At 42.9% G+C, this 19749-nt stretch overlaps 1 protein-coding gene across 6 annotated transcripts in view; it reads right to left on the bottom strand.

Moving 5' to 3' along the window:
• Window positions 1-19749, bottom strand: part of VPS13D (vacuolar protein sorting 13 homolog D) — a 253975-nt gene that overhangs the window by 100321 nt on the left and 133905 nt on the right. For all 6 annotated transcript variants that reach the window (XM_081305180.1, XM_081305183.1, XM_081305182.1 and 3 more), the window contains 8 exons: window positions 19070-19193; window positions 17834-18069; window positions 14378-14486; window positions 12123-12286; window positions 10975-11083; window positions 8553-8732; window positions 6842-6958; window positions 5876-6025 (listed from right to left, as the gene is read on the bottom strand). In XM_081305180.1, coding sequence (XP_081161306.1) covers window positions 5876-6025; window positions 6842-6958; window positions 8553-8732; window positions 10975-11083; window positions 12123-12286; window positions 14378-14486; window positions 17834-18069; window positions 19070-19193 — 1189 coding nt within the window. The remainder of the gene's footprint in view (window positions 1-5875; window positions 6026-6841; window positions 6959-8552; window positions 8733-10974; window positions 11084-12122; window positions 12287-14377; window positions 14487-17833; window positions 18070-19069; window positions 19194-19749) is intronic.

Raw genomic sequence — 19749 nt, forward strand, 5'->3', positions numbered from 1 at the left:
AGCATAAGTCAAATTCCTTCTTCTCCACCCTTCAGTGGCTTTGCTTACTGTTAGAATAAACCCAAACTCGTCCCCATAGCCTCCAGGCCCCAGGGTTCGGGTGCTACCTCTCTGCCCCTCCCTGGTCCCTGCGGCCCACCGTGGCTGAGGCCCCTCGGTCTGCACCCTTCTTTGTGGTGGATCTTTCTCTTCGTCCAGGTTCCAGCCAGCTCGCCTGTCCTCAGGAAGACCCCCAGGCCACTTCATCCCGCAGCCCACCCCTTCACTCCTCTCAGCAGTTGTCATGGGATGTCACTGTTTACTGCTTACATACTGGTTGACTTCCTCCCTGCCTGTGAGCTCCAGGAGGGCACAGGCTGCGTATCTTTAGTCATAGCTGTGTCTCAGAGCCTCACACGGTGCCTGGCGCACAGCTGACGCTCAGGAAGAACTTCCTGAATGTAGGAGCCATGACCTATCTCATCCATACTAAAGTGACAATAATGAACTCACCTATGCTGCCCTCTCCTTTATCCTTTCCCTAAATACAGGGATTGGGGAAAGGACTTGCAGGTTGAGTATCCCTAATCTGAAAACCTGAAGTCCAAAATGCTCCAAAATCCAAAACTTTTTAAGTGCCAAGATGACATTACAAGTGGAGCACTTCACACCATGAAAGGCTGTTTCATGCATAAAAATACTACATAAAATTACCCTAAGGCTACATGTAGAAGGTATATACAAAACATAAATGAATTTCATGATTAGAATTGGGTCCCACCCCCAAGAAATGCCATGATGTATATGTAGATATTCCAAAATCCAAAACACTTCTGCTTCTAAGCACTTTGGATAAAGAATCCTTAACCTGTACAAAGCATGCTGAGAATTACTAATTCTAGTTCTGCAAATTATACTCAGTGCACCCACAGAACAGAACATATATTTTCTATTAGAAAAATTTCTTTTTCACAGCCCTATCACCATAGTAGGCCCTCAAATCTCCTTAATTCCTATGATTTCCAGCACACATCAGAACAAGAGGTATTATAATTAAAATTGCATGTGAGAATGTGAGTGTGTGTGAGTGGAAGTGTGAGTGTGAGTGTGTGTGTTGTGTTACCTGGGATTGAGCCTAGGGCCTTGTCCATGCCAGATAATTGCTCTACCACTGAGCTACATACTTGGTCTTTTAAAAAAACTACTTTGAGACGGGGTCTTTCTCAAATGTAATCCTCCTGTCTCAACCTCCTGAACAGCTGGAATTAGTGGCATGTCTCGCTGTGCCCAGCTTAAATTTTTTTTTTTTTTAATAAAAATATAGGGGCTGGAGTTTGTAGCTCAGTGGTAGAGCACTCACCTTGCACATGCGAGACCCTGGGTTCAATCCCCAGTACCACTTAAAAATAAATAAGTGAAATAAAGTTATTGTGTCCAACTACAACTAAAAAATAAATGTTTAAAAAGAATAAAAATATAAACTATAAATAACTAGCAAAAGGATCTTCTCCGTAAAGTCAAAAAAGAAGAACAACAAAAAAGAGCTACAAGTAATAACCTTCTATCTATCTTCAAACAACAGGATGTGATTAGCTTGAATCATGTGCGATTTATGATATATGGCAAAAGATCTTCTGAGAAGAGGTTTGGGCATGTGTGTTCAAGGAGCAGAAGCTGCCTAGGCCCAGGGACAGCTACACACACACAGTAGAAATGCTGGCCAGCTGTGTGGGAAGCCTGCAGCTGGGGCCATGGGTCCTTCTCATGGAGATGTTTACCAGAACCAGTTTCCTGAACGTAGTTCACCTTTGGTGGAGGCTGGAAGGGAGCGTTCCAACTACGATGTTACAAAGAAATACAGGAGTTGTTCTGACAGCATGGCAATAAAACTCTCACCCAAATTATCAAAATCTACTTTTTACAGAACTCTGAAAATTAATCCAAAGTTTGCCAACAATCAAGGGGGCATTTATTCAAGAAAACAAGCTAAACAGAGGTAAGAACAGAAAGTTCTAAGACATTCAACTCGTGCTATTCCCATTACCGCCTCCCAAGTCCACGGAAACCCTGAAAGGCAACAGCTGGGCAGTCACCAACAGGATGGCAGCGAGCAGTCACTGGAGGCCCCAGAGCAGACTCAACAGCCCCCAACACCTCACTCAGAATAATGTCACTATTTGGCTTGCCTGGTGTATCTCCTGTCTCTCTCTCTCTGGATATTGGTAATCTGCATTCCAACCCTCCATCCTTGGTACTGGGGACTGAACCTAGGGGCTCTCTACCACTGAACTACATCCTTGGTCTTTTTTTTTTTTTTTTTTTTTTTAATACAGGGCCTTGCTAAGTTGCTGAGGGTCTCCCTAAATTGCCAAGGCTGGCCTTGAACTTGTAATCCTCCTGCCTCAGCCTCTCAAGTCGTTGAGATTATAGGTGTACTCCACGACACCTGCCAATAATTTGCTTCTTTTTTCTCCTTATTAGACTGGTTTGGTAGCAGCTTACTAATTTTATTGATCTTAAAGATTTTCTATACTGTGATTGCCAATATAGGCCAGTTCACTGACACTGATTTCTGTTATGATCTTTATTGTTTCTTTTTTTTTTTTTTTTTCAGATTCTTAAATGACAACTGAGCCCTGTTGTTCGGAGAGCCTCCTGGGTTTCCACCAATGCTCCAGCCTCACTCACTAAAACCTGGCAGAGGGGCTACGAAGATTCAATTCAAAGTACCTTTCAACTTCTGTTTTGATCTCTTGTTTCATTTATGGGTTATTGAGAAGTATATCAGTTTCTAAATATTTGGGGGAGTCTTCTGACTCTTCACAATCTTCTGTTAATTCTACTCTAACTTCCACTGTGGTCAGAGAATATACCGTCCATGACTTGAATCTTTTTTTTTTAATATTTATTTTTTAGTTGTAGTTGCACACAATATCTTTATTTATATGTGGTGCTGAGGATCGGACTAAGGGCCTCACATATGCTAGGCAAGTGTTCTACCACTGAGCCACAACCCCAGCCCCATGACTTGAATCTTGAGAACAGTTTTATGGTCCAGAATGAGGCCAGTTCACTCTAGTTAGCTGGTGATTTTCTGATTATTCTATCAGTTATTCAGAAAGTGGTATTAAAATCTTTGTAACTGTTTGTCTAATTCTTTAGTTTTTACTTCATGCATTTTGAAGCTGAGTAGGTGTATCAATGCTCAAATTTGTTGTATCCTTTTGATTAACTCTTATCATTTAGAAATTGCCTTCTCTATCCTTGGTAAAATTCTTTGCTCTGAAATCTAACCTGATATTAGTTCAGCCACTCTCACTTCCTTATGACTGGAGTAAGCCAGGGAAACCATCTCCATCCTTTTCCCTTTTAAGCTATTTGTGTCTGTACAGTTAATGGGCTTCTTGTAGACACCACGTAAGTGGGCCTTGCTTCTTCAATCACTCTGTTCCTCTCTGCCTTCTGTGTGGGTGTTGATCACACCTACATCTAACTGGCCCTGTGAGGTCCACGCCTGTCACCTTGTTTCCTATTCCTCCCATCTGTTTTTTCTCCTGTTTTCTGACTTCTCTTGTATTATTTTTTTATTATCCCATTTAATTTCCTTTGTTGGATGATTATTTGTAACTCTTTGTTTTATGATTTTAGTGGTTACCTTGGGCTTTAAAAAATTGATCTTTAATGTATCAGTCAATAGTCCAGCGATATCATACCACCTCATGTACAAGAAGATTTTAATAATATTCTAACACTTCTCCCCTTTAGCCTTCGCGCTATTGTCTTTATACATTTTACATAGTACAGACTCCAAAAAGTGTACACAATCATCTTTAAGACAGTTAAATAAGAACTCCCCTTTCCCCACGCAGCTCTCATCCCAGGGGTCCTTTACTGGTGCAGACTCGCATCTCCACCTGGTGCCACTTTCTAGCTGCCTAAACGATGGCCTTCACGTTTTGAGAGGGAGCAGGTCTGCTGATAATGAATTCTTTCAGCTTTTCTTTGTCTAAAAACATCTTCACTTCACCCTTGTTTGTGAAAGACATCTCTGCTGGGCATATAATTCTAGAATGACAGGTTTGTTCCCCGTTTTTAGGACTTTCAGGATGCTGCTTACTGGCCCCAACTGCTCCTCTCAGGCCTTCCTCTCATGACTTGAAGGCTTGACTGCTGATTTCCACTGCTCCCAGCAAGAAGTCTGCTGTCATCCTGATCTTTGCTCCTCTGTACCTAGCACGCTTTCTTCCCTCTAGCTGCCTCCTCATAAGTGTTGAGTGACTTGGTTATGAGGTGCCCAGGTGTTCAATTCTGTCCCTCAGTAGTGGCAGGAGACTGGCTTAAGGATCTCTGACATAAACTCAAATCCAAGGACTCCCTTAACTCTTCTATAAAATGGTGTTGAGTTTGCATATAACCCCCACACAGCCTCCCAACAAACTTCAGATCACCTCCAGATTACTTACAATACCTCATCTAATATAAACGCTATGCAAATAGTTGCTATAGGGTGTTGTTTAGGGAATAATGACAGGGAAAGTCTGTACTAGTTCAGTAAAGACCAATTTTTTTCCAAATATTTTGGATCCTAGCCTGTTTGAATTCTCTTATGTGGAACCCCCAGACGTGGCTATGGTCTCCTTCATAGTTATGCATTTCATTTTAATTTCTAGAAGACTGAACATTTTTTATTTTCCAGGCCCTACTTAACTCTTTGAACACAGAACACCAGTTACATTAACTGGTTTTCTGGAAACTCTGTGTGTTAGCTCTGGGTCAGTTCTGAGGGATCATTTTCTCATTTCCTAGGGTGCTTTCCTGTTCCTTTACACATCTAGTACTTTTTGAAAGATCATCAGACTATAACCTGCACCTTGCTGGGTGCCGGGGGGGGGGGGGTATTTTTGTGTTCCAATAAATCTTCTTAAGCTTTGTTCAGTGATACAATTAACTTTCTCGGGAAACAGGTTGACCCTTTCAGAGCTCCCTTTCACTGCCTGCCAGACAGGCCCAGAGAAGTGTTCCGCCTAGGGCTGCCTCACACTCTTCCAACAGCCCATGAGTTCTTGGTTTCTCCAGTCCGGCCTGTGGGAGCAAGCCCCTGTGTGGGGAGCAGACACTGTCTCCTCTGGTCCTTCTCAGTGAGGAGTTTCCTCACACCGCTCAGTAGGCTGCTCATCGGGGCCTGCATCATCTCAGGGTTTCTTCCTGTGCAGCTCGCTCCTCCACAAACACTGTCCTATAAGCTCAGCAGCTCTGATGCCTCTGGCCCCTCAGTTCTGTTTCTCCGACTCCTCCACGCTGCTGGGCTCTGTCGCAGTCGCTTCGCCAGCGGCGCCACCACCAGGAAAATTCTCAAGGCTACAGTAAGTGAAGCCAACCAGAGAGCTCGCCTCTTTTCTTTTCCACCTTGCAGGGGTCACTGTCCTTTTTGTCTGATGTCCAGTGACCTGAAGCTGTTGTCTCCTTCTTTTATTTGGATTTGGAGGTGGTTTCAGGTAGGAGAGTATGTCTAGTCCCGGTTACTCCATCTTGGTGGGAAGAAGAAGTTCAGTTCCCTTGTTTTTTCCCTATGATGAACCAAAATCCTCCAAGTGATGGTTACATGAGTTTTATTTCTTTTTTCTATTGGTAAGATGGAAAACCATGGATCACCTTCCTATGATTTATCTAATTTATTTCTGCAATCAGCTATACTTGGAATTCTGCTATATGGAAAGATTAATCAATGAGACAAATATAGGTGAACATGACTATTTCATGGGATGATTTCTTTTGAAGGTCACAATAAGACATTTCCTCCTAAACAGTAAAGTCTTTAGAATACTGACTACTAAATCTGGTTGGGTGTCTGGCATGAAAACAAGAAGACTGACAACTTTGGGACTTCCCCACTTACCTGTATATCCTGTATGCTGAGTTCAAGCATGTGACTGGTGGCCAGCTGTGTGTAGTGAACATTGATTCCTGTAAGACTTGCAAAGACAAGTTCTTCTGGGACTTTATTGATTAAGGACACACCAATTCCACCTTCTAACCTCACGAGCACCTGAAAGGAAATCCAAGTACAATCCACTGATTATAAGCATAGCTAATGATAGCCAGGAGGTACAAGGAAATGAATGGCTTGAAACCCCTTTTCTCTTCCCCTCTGAGCAGATGGAAACTACTGGGACAGAGTCCTGTCATTCACCCTTTTGGCTCAAGTGCTGTCATCTCACTAGAAGCCTCCCCCACCAGCCAGAGCTCCAGAGTGAGGGGACAGCACCTCCACAAGAGCGCTGAGGACACTCTGCATGATAGGAGTGTAAACGTGAATTTCTCCCTTCTCGGATGCAAGATCTTACGTTAAGGCACTTCCACAACATCTGACACAGTGCTTACACACAGCTACTGGAGTTTAAAAAGATAACTGAACAAGCATCAAATAAGTGTGCTTTTTCATTTTCACCCAAATTCCTTTTCAAACTTTTTATTCTCTTCCCAATGTGCAACCAAGGAAAGGGGAAGGAAGATGCCAGCGTCAGCCAGAGAAAAAGAAAAAAAAAATAACCCAAATTTTCTCATTCTTTACCATAAATCCTACTTAAATTCAAATCATTCCGCTTCTTTTTTCATCACCTTGCTTTAGCAACATTTCTTACATTCTGATTCCATACAAGCGTTAGCTGCCATCGCATAATTGTCACACAAATGTTAGCCACCACATCAGAGTCCCACCTTCATGTTGTGATAAAGGTATACTCGGGTGAGGCAAATCCCCTGTTTAGAATTGAGGTGGGGCAGAAAAACCAACAAAACCACAGAGCAAACCTCTTAAAAAATCAATGACTGAGAAAATAGATTTGAAACATTTATAACTTACTTCTAATTCCTGCTCTGTATCTGGGTTCCTTAGTTTCTGAAGCTCTTGTTCAGTGACAGGAAGTTCATCCACCTCACATGATGAGCGGTCACTTTTCCGCTGGCAGAAATCTGTTATCTGAAGTCAAATAAACATCACAGGAAGAGGGCTCACACTTCTGCTCTGACCCTTGCCAACCATGAGGCCAGCAGTCACTGCGCCCCAGAATCCTATGGGTCCAATGGCTTCCAGAGTGCTGCTAGAGGTGACAATGTTGATAATGAAGCAAACGTGCCTCCCAGTCTCCCCGGCAAATCTCGAGCGCCTCGCACTCCAGGTGGTCTGCAACGGTGGGTCGAGTCAAAATGTGCAGACCTCCAGACCCCTGCATTCATCTCCCCCAGAAGAGGAGGCTGCTTTTAAAGTGCCATGGCGGATTATGATATGAATTATGACGTCCCATCTCAGAGAGCTCACCGTTACATGCCGGCGGCTTTGGTCCTTGTTTACTAATTACATTAGGACTAATGAAATCCATCTCCAATGTAGGCCTCCCCCCTGAGTGTCAGACCCACGTTTACCATGACTTTTGGACATCTTCATGTAGATAACATATAATGACATTCACAACAATCCTAGACTCAACTCCTCATTTCCTGACAGTCTACTCTGTGTTCATCTTTTGATGACCTGGATGACTACCCTCCTTGCTGCCTCAATGGGAATTCTGGAAGCCATCCTGGTGCCTTCCTCTCCTCAGGTCCCATAGTCAGCCGGTCACCGACTCTGACTCACTCTCCTCCTGAACAGCTTTGTTTCCTCTGTCCCTGCCATGCCCACTCCTGCCACTTGTTCAGCTCAGGCCAGGTCATCTCCTACCACATTACTGCAAGAGCCTTCAACTGACCTTATTCTAGCTGTGTTTTGCCCCACACTGCAGACAAAATGAGTTATCCAAAATAACTTCTGATCACACCCGTCCCTGACTCGTGTTGCTTTAGAAAAACCACTGAGCTGTCTGTGTCTTCCCAAGGCTCTGAATGATGTGGCCTCTGCTCTGCCCAGCCTTGCGCCTCCCCACGTTCTCTGTGCCAAAAGAACTGAAGACCACTCCCTTACCTGTGGACCTTCACTAGTCAACTTCCCCAAATACTATACAATTTACTTTTTATGTTTATTTCTCACTGATTGTCTATCCCCCCTTCAGAAGGCAAACTCTGTGAGAATAGGGAACTGTGTCTCTTTGTTCAGGGGCAAAGATCTCTGCCTGGTTCTAGCAGCTACTCAATAAGCACACGCTGAACAAACACCCTTCCCACCACCCCGACTCCCCACCCATCTGGCAACTCCCTGTAGTAACCACGGCTGCTCAGCTCAAGCACTGCTACTTGCTGTAGGAATGCCCCAGCCTCCGAGTCCAGGAACACAAATGCTTTCCATATGCCCTCCACTCCCACCCTCACATAACACAGCATTCTAACTGTCTACTGAGGGGACTTTTATCTTCTTGTTATTACAGCTTCCAATATACCAACTGCTTAAATATTAGTTATATCTTACTTCTACTTTATTTCTTACAGCAACTTTATAACATGGGTTCACCCCGTTTTACAGTGAAGACACCATATCCTCAACCTAGCATCAATATTTTCAGTAAATGCTTCCTGAAGGACTAACCAGGGGGTGGGGGAGAGGACATGAGTTTCATGTCAGGTCCTATGATAATTATCACCTGGAGTGCTCTAGTCGGTCCATCTGGGATGACTCTGATGGATAACATTCCAGAGCCAGGCCTCATCTTTTGGTTAATGAATTGTTGCTCGGGTGGAACTGGCCCCAAAAGCTCCACAGATGTGTCAGGACCAAGAACAACTTCAGCTCCATCAAATAAGCCAGAAAGTCCTCCTTTGGCCTAAAACACATTGAAAGGCATAAGAAAAGGCAAAGGCACAGGGCCCAATAACTCAACACACCATCTGAACAGGTCACAAAACTCAAATTCTCTTTTGCAGGGTCATGATTGACCTACAGCCAAGCATTTACTATTTGTTCAGATTTACAGATGAAAGTAGGATTATGTGAGTAATAGGGAAAGCTATGCTGTATAAATTTGGGGAATGAAACATAAGCATGTAGTAAGAGATAATTCCATGAATAGAGTAGATTGGTTTTATTCTGCCTTGCAATAACTTCCAGTCTTTAAAAAACAACTTTAAAAAAATATTTTTTAGTTGTAGTTGAACATAACACCTTTATTTTTATTTATTTATTTTTATGCGGTGCTGAGGATAGAACCCAGGGCCTCACGTGTGCTAGGCGAGCACTCTACCGCTGAGCCACAACCCCAGCCCCTAAAAAACAACTTTTAAAAGTAGGCACAACTAGCTTTGTTTCTTTAAGTATTCTCACTAGGTTTGTGTTATGAAAATTAAACAATTGCTATCATTTAGCTTTCTAATAAGAAATAAAGTCTAGAGTTAAAAATTTTCCCAAATAGGCCTATGGTTGGACAACCAACTCCAATGTGCAAAAGTTGGTGCTTCTTCTAAAAGGCAGCATGGCACAGGGAACGTCATCCAGTGCCCAGTCACGCAGGTCTTCAGGGAAAAGCAGGTCCTTTTCGTATTCCCCACATGACATTCAAGTCTACAGGGCAAGCCCGAGGGAGCGCACTGCAGGCTGGAGACAGGCACAGAGACTGTCTGGACCCCTTGTTAATTTTTTAAATACTGAGTGATGAAAAGGAAACTCTGACCTGGGTCTTTAGGACAGTTGTCAGCACAGAGGAGGCTGCTGTGGGCTAGAAAGGGCACAGCCTCATGAAAACAGTGTCAGAAAAGGTTTTAATGCCTTCAATTACTTTATTCAGCATAATAAGATTGAAACAAGCTCATTTCCCTAACCAAACACATTCTGCTCTGTTGAATACTGTGATTATGGGTTAATTCACAAGCAGAAAATGATGAAACAGATTCAAGAAACAACAAACACCAGAAAGAGATTTGGGGGAGGAAAGCACTCCAAAAGAAGCGGAATTACATGAACTTTAGAAACAAACTAAAAGTAAAATCAGGGTCAAACCCAGAACCCACCAATTATAACAAGCCCCCCCCCCCACCCGTACCTCTACAAGTCTGGGTTGTATTGCTAATTGAAAATCACAAATCCATTCCAGATGTGTGCATCATATAAGTAGGCAGCTTACCTTTGATGAAAAAAGCTCAGGGCAACAGAGATAAAGAAAATAAATCTCACCAAATAGCAGCCAGAGGCTCCTTGCCGTTGTGCACACTGCCCTAGATGGCAGTGTCCCAAACCAAAGGACAGCCTGGTATCTACCGGGCACATACCAACAGTTCTCAACAAGGGCCTGATGTTCGAGTAGTTACTGCCTGGATAAAACTCCAGTGGGGACAGAACTGCACACACAGCTATCTGCTGAAACCTCCTTGACACCTACCCTCTTCAATGTTTATCTCAGGTCTATGGTCTTGTTCCCAGCCTGAAGCCCCCTCTGGCAGAAAATCTAAATTCTTTTCCAAACACATATTTGCTTATAAAGCACCTGGGAATTTAGTATGGAATAGACAGGCTGAATTGAGTACACAGGAAATTGTCTAGTAATCTTGATTCTGACATTTGCTACAACAATTAAATGCTTATTTGGGTATCACTAAGAATGCAGGAATAAATAGAATCAAGGGCATGTGGAGCCCAGATGACTTACTATCTCCTAGAACACTGTACAGACTCTTGTCACTATTATACCAACTTCACAGGTCTAAAACTAAACCATCTAACTTAGTGGTGGATTTTTAGTTGATATTTTCTTTCCTTCTTTAAAAAAAAAAAAACATACATGATTAATGTCAGAGAAACAAAATCCTAAGAAACCAAGAGAAAAAGCTATCACCCACAGAGAGCCATTCTTGACACATTGGCTGTATATCACCATCAAGGACAGTTCCCACGTACACCCTGGTGGACAAAGAAAATTCTTGACTGTCCTCTAACAAAAACAGAATAATAGAACACGCGTTGCTCTGTATTTAGTTTTTCCCACTGAACAAGTTATCGTGTACATCCTGCTTGAGACTCTGTCAAGGAAGCCTTACCCCCTGCGCGCTGCAACAAGGGGCATCAGGACTACTGACCTGGACCACCAACCCATGCAAGCCACACGTCAATTTTCCTTCTCGGAAACTCCACGTCTGAGTCGTGCTTCGCCTGCGGTCGGGCTTTCTTAGCATCAGCGGCTCGTATCTAGAAAAAGAGAAATGCAGTGAGACCCCAGGGCGGGCGGCATCTGGCCTGAGGAGAAGTGGGGGCAGCTTTGCTCTTCTTCCCTCCAGGACCCTCCACCCTTAAAATCTACCAGGCAGCCAGCTTCAGCCTCACGGCAGCAGGAACCTCTCAACATGGAAAGCAACGAAGAGGGGCACGAGGGATGAGGCCCCAGGGATCTGCGTGTCAGTCAGCTCCTTCTGCCTCCCGGCTGCACGGGATGGGTTCTCTGCTAAGTATACTTAAAATCTTCTCAAGAGTCTTCTTCCTTGTTATTTCTAAGTCCTTTCATTGTGTTTTAACTTGTAAGTCCTTTTAGACATAAATAAGGTATCAAACTAAAAACAAATATACTGATTGAATGGAGAAGCTAAGGCACGGGCAAAGAAAATAATTTATGCAAACTTAAAAGTGGATTTGAATCCTGAGAGTTCATAAAAACACATTTGTATAGTCTCTTATTAATTATACAAAAGATTTTTTTTAAAGTATTCACTTCTAGAAAGTAAGAGTGGACTGGAAGTTTGGGTGAAAGAAATATTCACTTTTTATACATCCTTTTTAGATCTGACATTTCTTAACCTGTGTGGGTATCATCATCTTGTTAAAAAATAAAATGAAAAGTCCGATACTCATGTCTAGGAAGCTGATAGACTTCTGTCATTGAAGAAAAATATGAATATAAAAATTCAAATTATTACAAGAGTTTACATAACACTTTTAAAAAAAAATTTGTAGTCGTAGATGGACAGAATGACTTTATTTTATTTGTGTATTTTTATGTGGTGCTGAGGACTGAACCCAGTGCCTCACGCATGGTAGGTGAGCACTCTGCCATTAAGCTATGGCCCCAGTCCCTACATAACAATATTTTTTGTTGTAGATTTCCTCTGAGTCTGAATGTAAGAGCAAAGAGATTGATCAAAGGTCACCTGGAGGGGTAGTGCATGAAGTTCAGTGTGGAGCTTAGAGCCACAAAACCACATTAATAAAAGAAAATGAGAATCAAGAAAAGCACCTGTTGTCAGTTACTGCAGCAAGACCAGCAATATCTAGGATTGCAGAACCCTCCGTGGAGCGGGTGGCCGAGGGCTTGTTGGGGTTGTGAGGAACTGAAGAGCCTTCGTGGGCCAGCATTCCTGTTCCTGTCATCCTCCAGAGCTGAGAGCGCTTTCCTGGTTCCTGTTGAGCAAATACACACAAAGAGAAACGCATCAGGAGCAGCCCTAACTAGCTGTTCTCTTCAACAACTTCCTCTAAGGGCTAAGTTTGCAAGTTGGAACTGGACTATGACATTTTCACATCATACAAATGCTTAATTCAGACTTTCACTGTTGTCGATCTCCAGCTGACCTAGGATAAACTATGATAAACTCTTAAACCAAATAAACAAAAATTACAAATACTGCAAATTTTTAAAAAAGTATTCGTTTTATAGACCTAATATATTTTCCTTTTAAAAAAATTGGAAACAAATGGCTGGGAAGTCTCCTACAAAGCTATACTGCCCTGACGACTGCTATTCTAGACAGCAACCCACAGGTGCCTTCACTATAGAGAAGGATCCAATTATGTAAAGCGCACGACAGTGTTGGTGTCTGGTAACTGGTAACCCTTACAATTACAGACAACTTACCAAGACTTACCAAGGTCCTCCACCCCTCCCCAGTGCTACCATATTGATTATTTCCAATGTTTACAAGTTGGTTACATTCAAATGAATTCAAAGGTTATACTAGGTTGATTTATGTTCATTCTAAATATTTATTTCTCCTTAGGAATACTTAAAACAGCAAATGGGTTTTCAGATCAATCATCAAAGTCCAGAATCCATTTTTTTTGTATTTATTTTTTAGTTATAAGGGACACAATGTTTTTATTTTATTTTTATGTGGTGCTGCTGAGGATCACACCCAGTGCCTCATGCATGGTAGGCGAGCGCTCTACCTCTGAGCCACAACCCCAGCCCTAGAATCCATTTTTTTAAATATTTTTTTTTTTTAGTTGTAGATGGACACAATATCATTATTTTTATTTATTTATGTTTATATGGTGCTGAGGATGAAGCCAGTGCCTCATCCATGCTAGGTGAGCACTGTACCGCCACATCCCCAGCTCCTAGAATTCATTTTATATTAGGAGTAATAACACTTATTGAGACTTTTCTATGTGCCAGATATTGGCCTGAGGGACTTTCATGCAATAGCACATTTGATCCTGAAAATAATCCAAAGAGGCATATGCTCTTACTATCCTTACTTACAGATGAGGAAGTTAAGGCTCAGGCAGATGAAGTAACTCCCCCTGTCATATTAACTAACAGGTGGTAGGCTGAGGATTGAAGTCTCCACAGCCTCATGCCAGAGCCAGAGCCTTACCAGCTCTGCTCTGCTCTGCTGCCTCTAACACACCCAGTAACACCTCTACTCCAGCCATTTACGTCAAGATCACATGCACTCCTTCTAGTGAGGAGCTCCCCAGGGCAACAGAAAACTCTGGGTCCTACAGACTCATTCACATGCTTCACGTGTGCTGGAAAGATTGTTTTTGTATTCTACATTCTACAAAGTAGAAATTACCCGTGTGTAGGGCGTATGCTGGAGTCAAAATGCCAGGGTTTGAGTCCCAGCTACACAGTTTATAAACTGAGCAACCTTGGTCAAGTTACCCAATCTCTTAGAGCCTCTGTTTCCTGATATGTCAAAGAGGGAAATTAAGCCACATAGTATAGTTCTTGAGATAAGTGTAGTGCATACAAGGTGCATGGAACATGCCTGGCACAGGGTCCGGCCTCTATATACGTTTGTGTACTATGCTCATTCATCTCTTGATACAGTACTTTATGTACATTATCCAAGTTGATCCTTTTTATACACATGGGAAGTCAGCAGAAAAATGGTTAGAAAGAAATAGGAAATACCAAACATCATCTACCTTTTACTGGATGAGCCAGGACTCAAACCTAGAAAGGTACCAGTGCTTCCTACCGGGGGCTGCCATCTCGCATGACTGCAAGGAAATGAGGTACACAGCACCCCTCCCCTTCTCCAGGCCTGCCTCTCTACTCGCTACCAAGCACCTCCAGTATCCCACTGGTGCCACAGGCCATTCCAGAGTGATCTTGCTCAAGGTAGGGAACGGGGAGTCCCGAGCAAGATACTCAACCCAAGCTTTCATTTCCTCATCTGTCAAACACCCACTTTGGAATGGCTGACCTGAGGGCCTTCCTGTGCTATAAACCCTCATTTTAAACCCCAGGGCCTGAGCACTTACCTTCTTCTTCAAGATGACTCTCTGTGTCTTTGGTGAGACGTCCAAGACGAGCTCTGCACAGGTGATGGCCTTATTGGCAGAGCCAGGCCTTCCTGTCCCCTCCTGCAAACTAGAGTTAAATCAATGAGCACACACCACTGTATCTTCCCCTGCCCTGCTCAAGGATTCATCTGTAAGAAGATATACACTGATGTCTATCCTGCTGCTGGTAATTTTAGTATCTTAAAAATCAGACATGAAAGGATGACTATATATATTCAGAGGCAAAAGGAAAAAAGAAAGCAAAAAAACAAAGAACAAGACAGACGGACTTGGGACTAACAATTGCTCTACTCTGCCGGCAGAACATCAGCATCATGATCAGCATCATGGCATCCCATGGAGTCTTGGCAAGAAACCACAAGTCCCTCTGGGATGAAGAAAAGCCCGTGGGCCCAGAATCTCTATCCTCCAACTCAATGCTCCTGTGTTCCTCTGTGGCTTAAAAATCCTAAGCTTTATGGAATGCTGCAGTCTAGCTTCTCTGTGGGGTTCCTGGAGGAGATTTAATTCAAGGGCTGGGGTTGTGACTCAGTGACAGAGCACTTGCCTTGCAAATGTGAGGCCCTGGGCTCGATTCTCAGCACCACATAAAAATAAATAAACAAAATAAAGACATTGTGCCCATGTATAACTAAAAAATATTTTTTTTTTAAAAAAAGAATACCTTCAAAAAGACAAAAGACAACTCACAGAATGGGAGAAACATCTGCAAATCATGTATCTGATAAGAGACTGGTATTAGATTTACATAAAGAAAAGACAAATACTTCAATTTGTCTTTTCTTTATGAGCAAAGGATCTGAATGGGTGTTTCTCCAAATGGCTCCTAAGCACATAAAAAAAGAGGAGACACTCTATTAGTTATTCAAAAATGTACAACAAATCCACATTAATCAAAAAGAAAACAAAATATAAATCAAAACCACAATAAGATGCCACTTCATATACAGCAGAAAGGGCAGAATACACAAAATAAATAAATAAACAGCACTAACGTGTTGGTGAGGAAGTGGAGACACCAGAACCTTGCCCTTGCACCTGCTGGTGGGAATGCACGAAGGTTCAACACCAGAACACAGTAGGGCATTCCTCAAAGTTAAACACAGTTGGATGCAGCGTCCTACGCCTAAAATCAGTGGCTAGGGAGGCTGAGCAGGAGGATCACAGGTTCAAGGCCAGTCTCAGCAACTTAGCTAGAAGCACACACTAAATAGTCTTCGCTCCATCAATCTAGCAAACATACTCACAAATGCAACCTATTGAGACCCTGTCTCTAAAAATAAAAAGGGTTGGGGATGTGTTGCTCAGTGGTTAAGCCCCTCTGGGTTCAATGCCCCATTAAAAACAAAACAAAACAAAACACAGAATCACTGTCAACTCAGCAACTCCACTTCTAGGTATTAACATGAAAGAATCACAAGTAGGGCTCAAACAAAAGCATGTACAGGCATGTTCAAAACAGCACCGCTCATAGGAGCCAAGGGGCGGAAACAACCCAAATGCTCGGCAGCAGATCAATCAAGAGAATGCAGCACACACACCCACACTGAAGAGAATATTACTCAGCCACAAAAGTATTAAACACTTTTCATAAAAAGAACGAAGTACTAGTACATGCCACAAGTAGCTACGTGAAAAAAGCCAGACACAAAGGTCACTTATGTGACCTCATTTATGTGAAGTATCCAGAAGAGGTAAATCCACAGAGACAGAATGCAGACTAGCGGTTGCCAAGGTCTGGGCGCGGAGGAGGAGTGAGGAGGCACTGATGGGTGGTTCTGGGATTTCTTCACAAGTGATGGTCAAATATCAAAAATGTATTAAATGCCACTGAACTGTTTACTTTAAAATGCCTACTTTCACCTTTGGAGTCTTTTTCTCTATCATTAGTTCCCACCAAGATGCAAAGAAATAGTGTCGAAGATGCTCCCAAGAGTGGCTCAACCACTTAGCAAACCAGGGGTCTTGGAAATTTGCTGTGAGACCCACACACCAGGTCCAGGGCCCTTCTCTTTCTCTCTGCTCCATGTCACTCCACCCACTGTGCTCATCGTCCTCCACCAGGACTTTTCAGTTAAGGAGCTTAGTAGCTACTGGAATTTACAGAACAGAAGGGAAAACACGCCTAGCAACTAGATTCAGAACTGGTTTTTCAGGCACTAAAACCTAAGCAGGTCACACTTTCAAGTGCCATAGTCTTTAAAAACAAACAAGCAACAAGCAAACAAACATGACTGGATCGATTCTAACAAGACAAACGCCTCAGCACCATGGCTGCTAAAGGAACCTGCCACACACAAGGGAAAGGAGCTCTCTCTTCTCTGCAAATTCAATCCACAGCTAGTGAAACCTGACCTCCATGCAGATACAAAGATACAGAGATTGTTCTGTGGGCCCCAGACACCTATAAGAATCTCATTCGGAAGGAAAATCATGCAGAACATTTTGGAAAGAAATATGACTTTCAATGTTCTATTCAAGTTATTGATATTTATAATGCTAAAGATTCAGCTATTTCCCATATCTTCACAGGTAAACCTTAAAAGTGGTCCTGTATCTTCAGCACATTTACATCTTGGCAGAATGACTACTTTTTAAAAACTCAGTGCTCTGAAACTTGTATGTGACCATCAATAGCAGAATTGGAATAAGCTTAAATTCTTCACCTGAGTTCTCTAAATACAACTGTTCAAACAGTTAAGATTATAATTCTAAGACAGCTGGAAATACTGTGAAGTTAAGTACTACAGTTGGTTCCAGGTGAGCACTCAGACTGTTAAGTGTCTAAAGCAGCAGCATTCTTAGTGCGAAGAGGAGTCAGAATCAAGACAATCAATTATGAAGATCAGTCAGTTTCAAATAAAGAAAGGGGAAAACATCTCTTAAAATCCCAGCAACTAAGGAGACTGAGGCAGGAGGATCACACACTCGAGACCAGCCTCAGCAGTTTAGTGAGACTCCCTCTCAAAACAAAAACAGAAAGGAGTGGCGATGTAGTTCAGTACTGAGTTCAATACCCAGCACCAGAAATATTTCTAAAAAGGAAGAAAGAGGCAAACAGACTAATAAATAGAACAAAGTTTAAGAAATACATTTCAAATAATTCTTTGATATAAGAAGAATTTAAGATAAAAGAATAACCCATGGGAGGAGTTGTTAAATACTGGGATAGATTAATGGGAAAGATCTTTAAGAAAGAGGAGAGTCTTGCCTCTTGGGATAAATTTTAAGCTAAGTGAAAGAAAGGATTTAGACCAAATGACCTCTCAAGTTAGGCCATAAGCCTAGGATTTGATAAAGTAGGAAGGAATCTTTCTCTGTACTTTGATTTCCCCAGAAACTGCTTAAAATTTAAAACCAGTAAATAATTAGAACCTTCTGCTTTACAAGAACAGTAATTTAATCCAGAATTACCCAGAGAACGTATACGTAGCAGCGATGTAGATGAAATTTTCATAATAAAGCTGTCGGTTATCCTGGAAGTCATTCATGTTGCAGCTGATCTCCGAGGAGCCGGCCCCCTTCACAGTCAGCGTGATGAATGGCGGCAGGGTGGGCTCGTCCCAGGCATAGTCCAGTGAGGTCATGGGCTTCACTTCAGTTCGGAGCCTAGGCTCAGCTACGCCATGCTGCGTGAAGACAACGGGGACCTAAAGCAATGAACACAGAGGACAAGAGGAACTTCATTCAGAGCCGTGTGACTGGAAAGGAAGGTCGTGCTTCAGAGGGTTCAGCTCCAGGTCCTTCCCAGTGATCTGCTCACAGGAACAAGCCTAGAGAGGCCTGTCATCTCATCTCCTCCAACGCTTTCCTAATCACCTCAAAAACTAAAAAGGCGCATGACTGACAGACCAGGGCTACAGTCCACTGGATGGAGAGCTTTAAGAAGCTTTGCCAAGCCAGCCTCAGTGGCACATGCCAGAATTCCCAGTGTCCGGAGGTTGAGGCAGGAGGAATGTGAGTTCAAAGGCAGCCTCAGCAACTCAATGAGGCCCTAAACAACTCAGTGAGACCCTGTCTTTAAATAAAATACAAAAAAGGGTTGGGGATATGGCTCAGTGGACAGGCAGCCCTGGATTCAATCCTCGGTACCCCAGCTAATAAAGAAGCAATTCTATTCTTTCGAGGGTTTTTTTTTTTTTCCCTCCCCACTCCCCTGTGACATATACACAAGGGAATAAGAATCTAGGAATGTGGTTATAGAAAGTCACATATATATTATAAGACACTGTTATTCACAGGAGCAATCTAAAATAGAAACTAATGATTTTCCTTTGGGCTTTGCTTGTAAGACTTATAAAAATGTCCCATAACTAAGCAGCAGTAGAAGTGCCCATTCCACTATTGCTGGCCATCTGGTTCCTTTCTCTGCCTGGATGGAGTATCTGTATAGCACGTCACAACAATCAAATGCTCCTACCAAAATAAGTATGGGGGGTTAGAAGGTTACTTCTGCATGGTCAAGCCTGCTCAGCAGTCCACACGGCCAGCAGATACCACCTCCTAGTGCTAAGGACTCCTAGGGCTGAGGAGCCGCAGGGAGCCACCTGCACAGCTGGTGGGTAGTGTGCTGGGCCACTGTCTTAAAGGTAGTGTACACTCCACCCCCAGCACGAGAAGAGTCCATCGGCTCTCTACCCCACTTGGTACCTTAGAAAAGTTATCAATTCGGAAAGGAGGGGGTAACTGATCTGTGTCACTGAAGGAGATCCTATACGTGGCTCCTCGGAGGGTGATCTCCACTCGTAGGAAGAAGCATTTCCCCAGGGTATCCCTGCAAGAAGGAAACACAAGAAGCTCAATAAAAGAGACAAGCTGCCGTCACTTTCCTCTCACGCTGTGCCATCAAAACTACTGGCCCCACGGCATGCTCCCCGGTCATACCGAAGAAGCCGGGACTGATAAGAGGCGCAAAGTGGGGACTGTCTAGTGCTCTCCCTTCTTCAGCGTCTATTAAGGGATGTCCTCTGTAAAGAAGGGCTGAGAAGAGCATGTACACAATGCATGTGTGTGTGTCTGTGTGACACACTCAGACACATCACTGGAGGGTGTGGAAAAGACAGCCTTACCTAAGGCATCAACTGACAAATGAAGAAATGAGAAAATTAGAAAAAAAAATTACCATTTTATAAGCACCGATGTAATAATTGATTTAAGTAAGAACCATCCATCAAATATTTCAATGAAAGGTTCTTGGGAAATGAGATATTCAGTCTTGTATGATCCCTGGAAAATACTCTCCTTTTCAAAAAAAGAAAAGGTAACTATGACAGAGACCTGGCAGACGCAAGCTTAACCAAGCAGTGATCAAGCTTAATAATACCTATAAC

This window comes from Spermophilus citellus (assembly GCF_964194105.1).
Source record: "Spermophilus citellus genome assembly, chromosome: 9".
Classification (NCBI taxonomy): domain Eukaryota; kingdom Metazoa; phylum Chordata; class Mammalia; order Rodentia; family Sciuridae; genus Spermophilus; species Spermophilus citellus.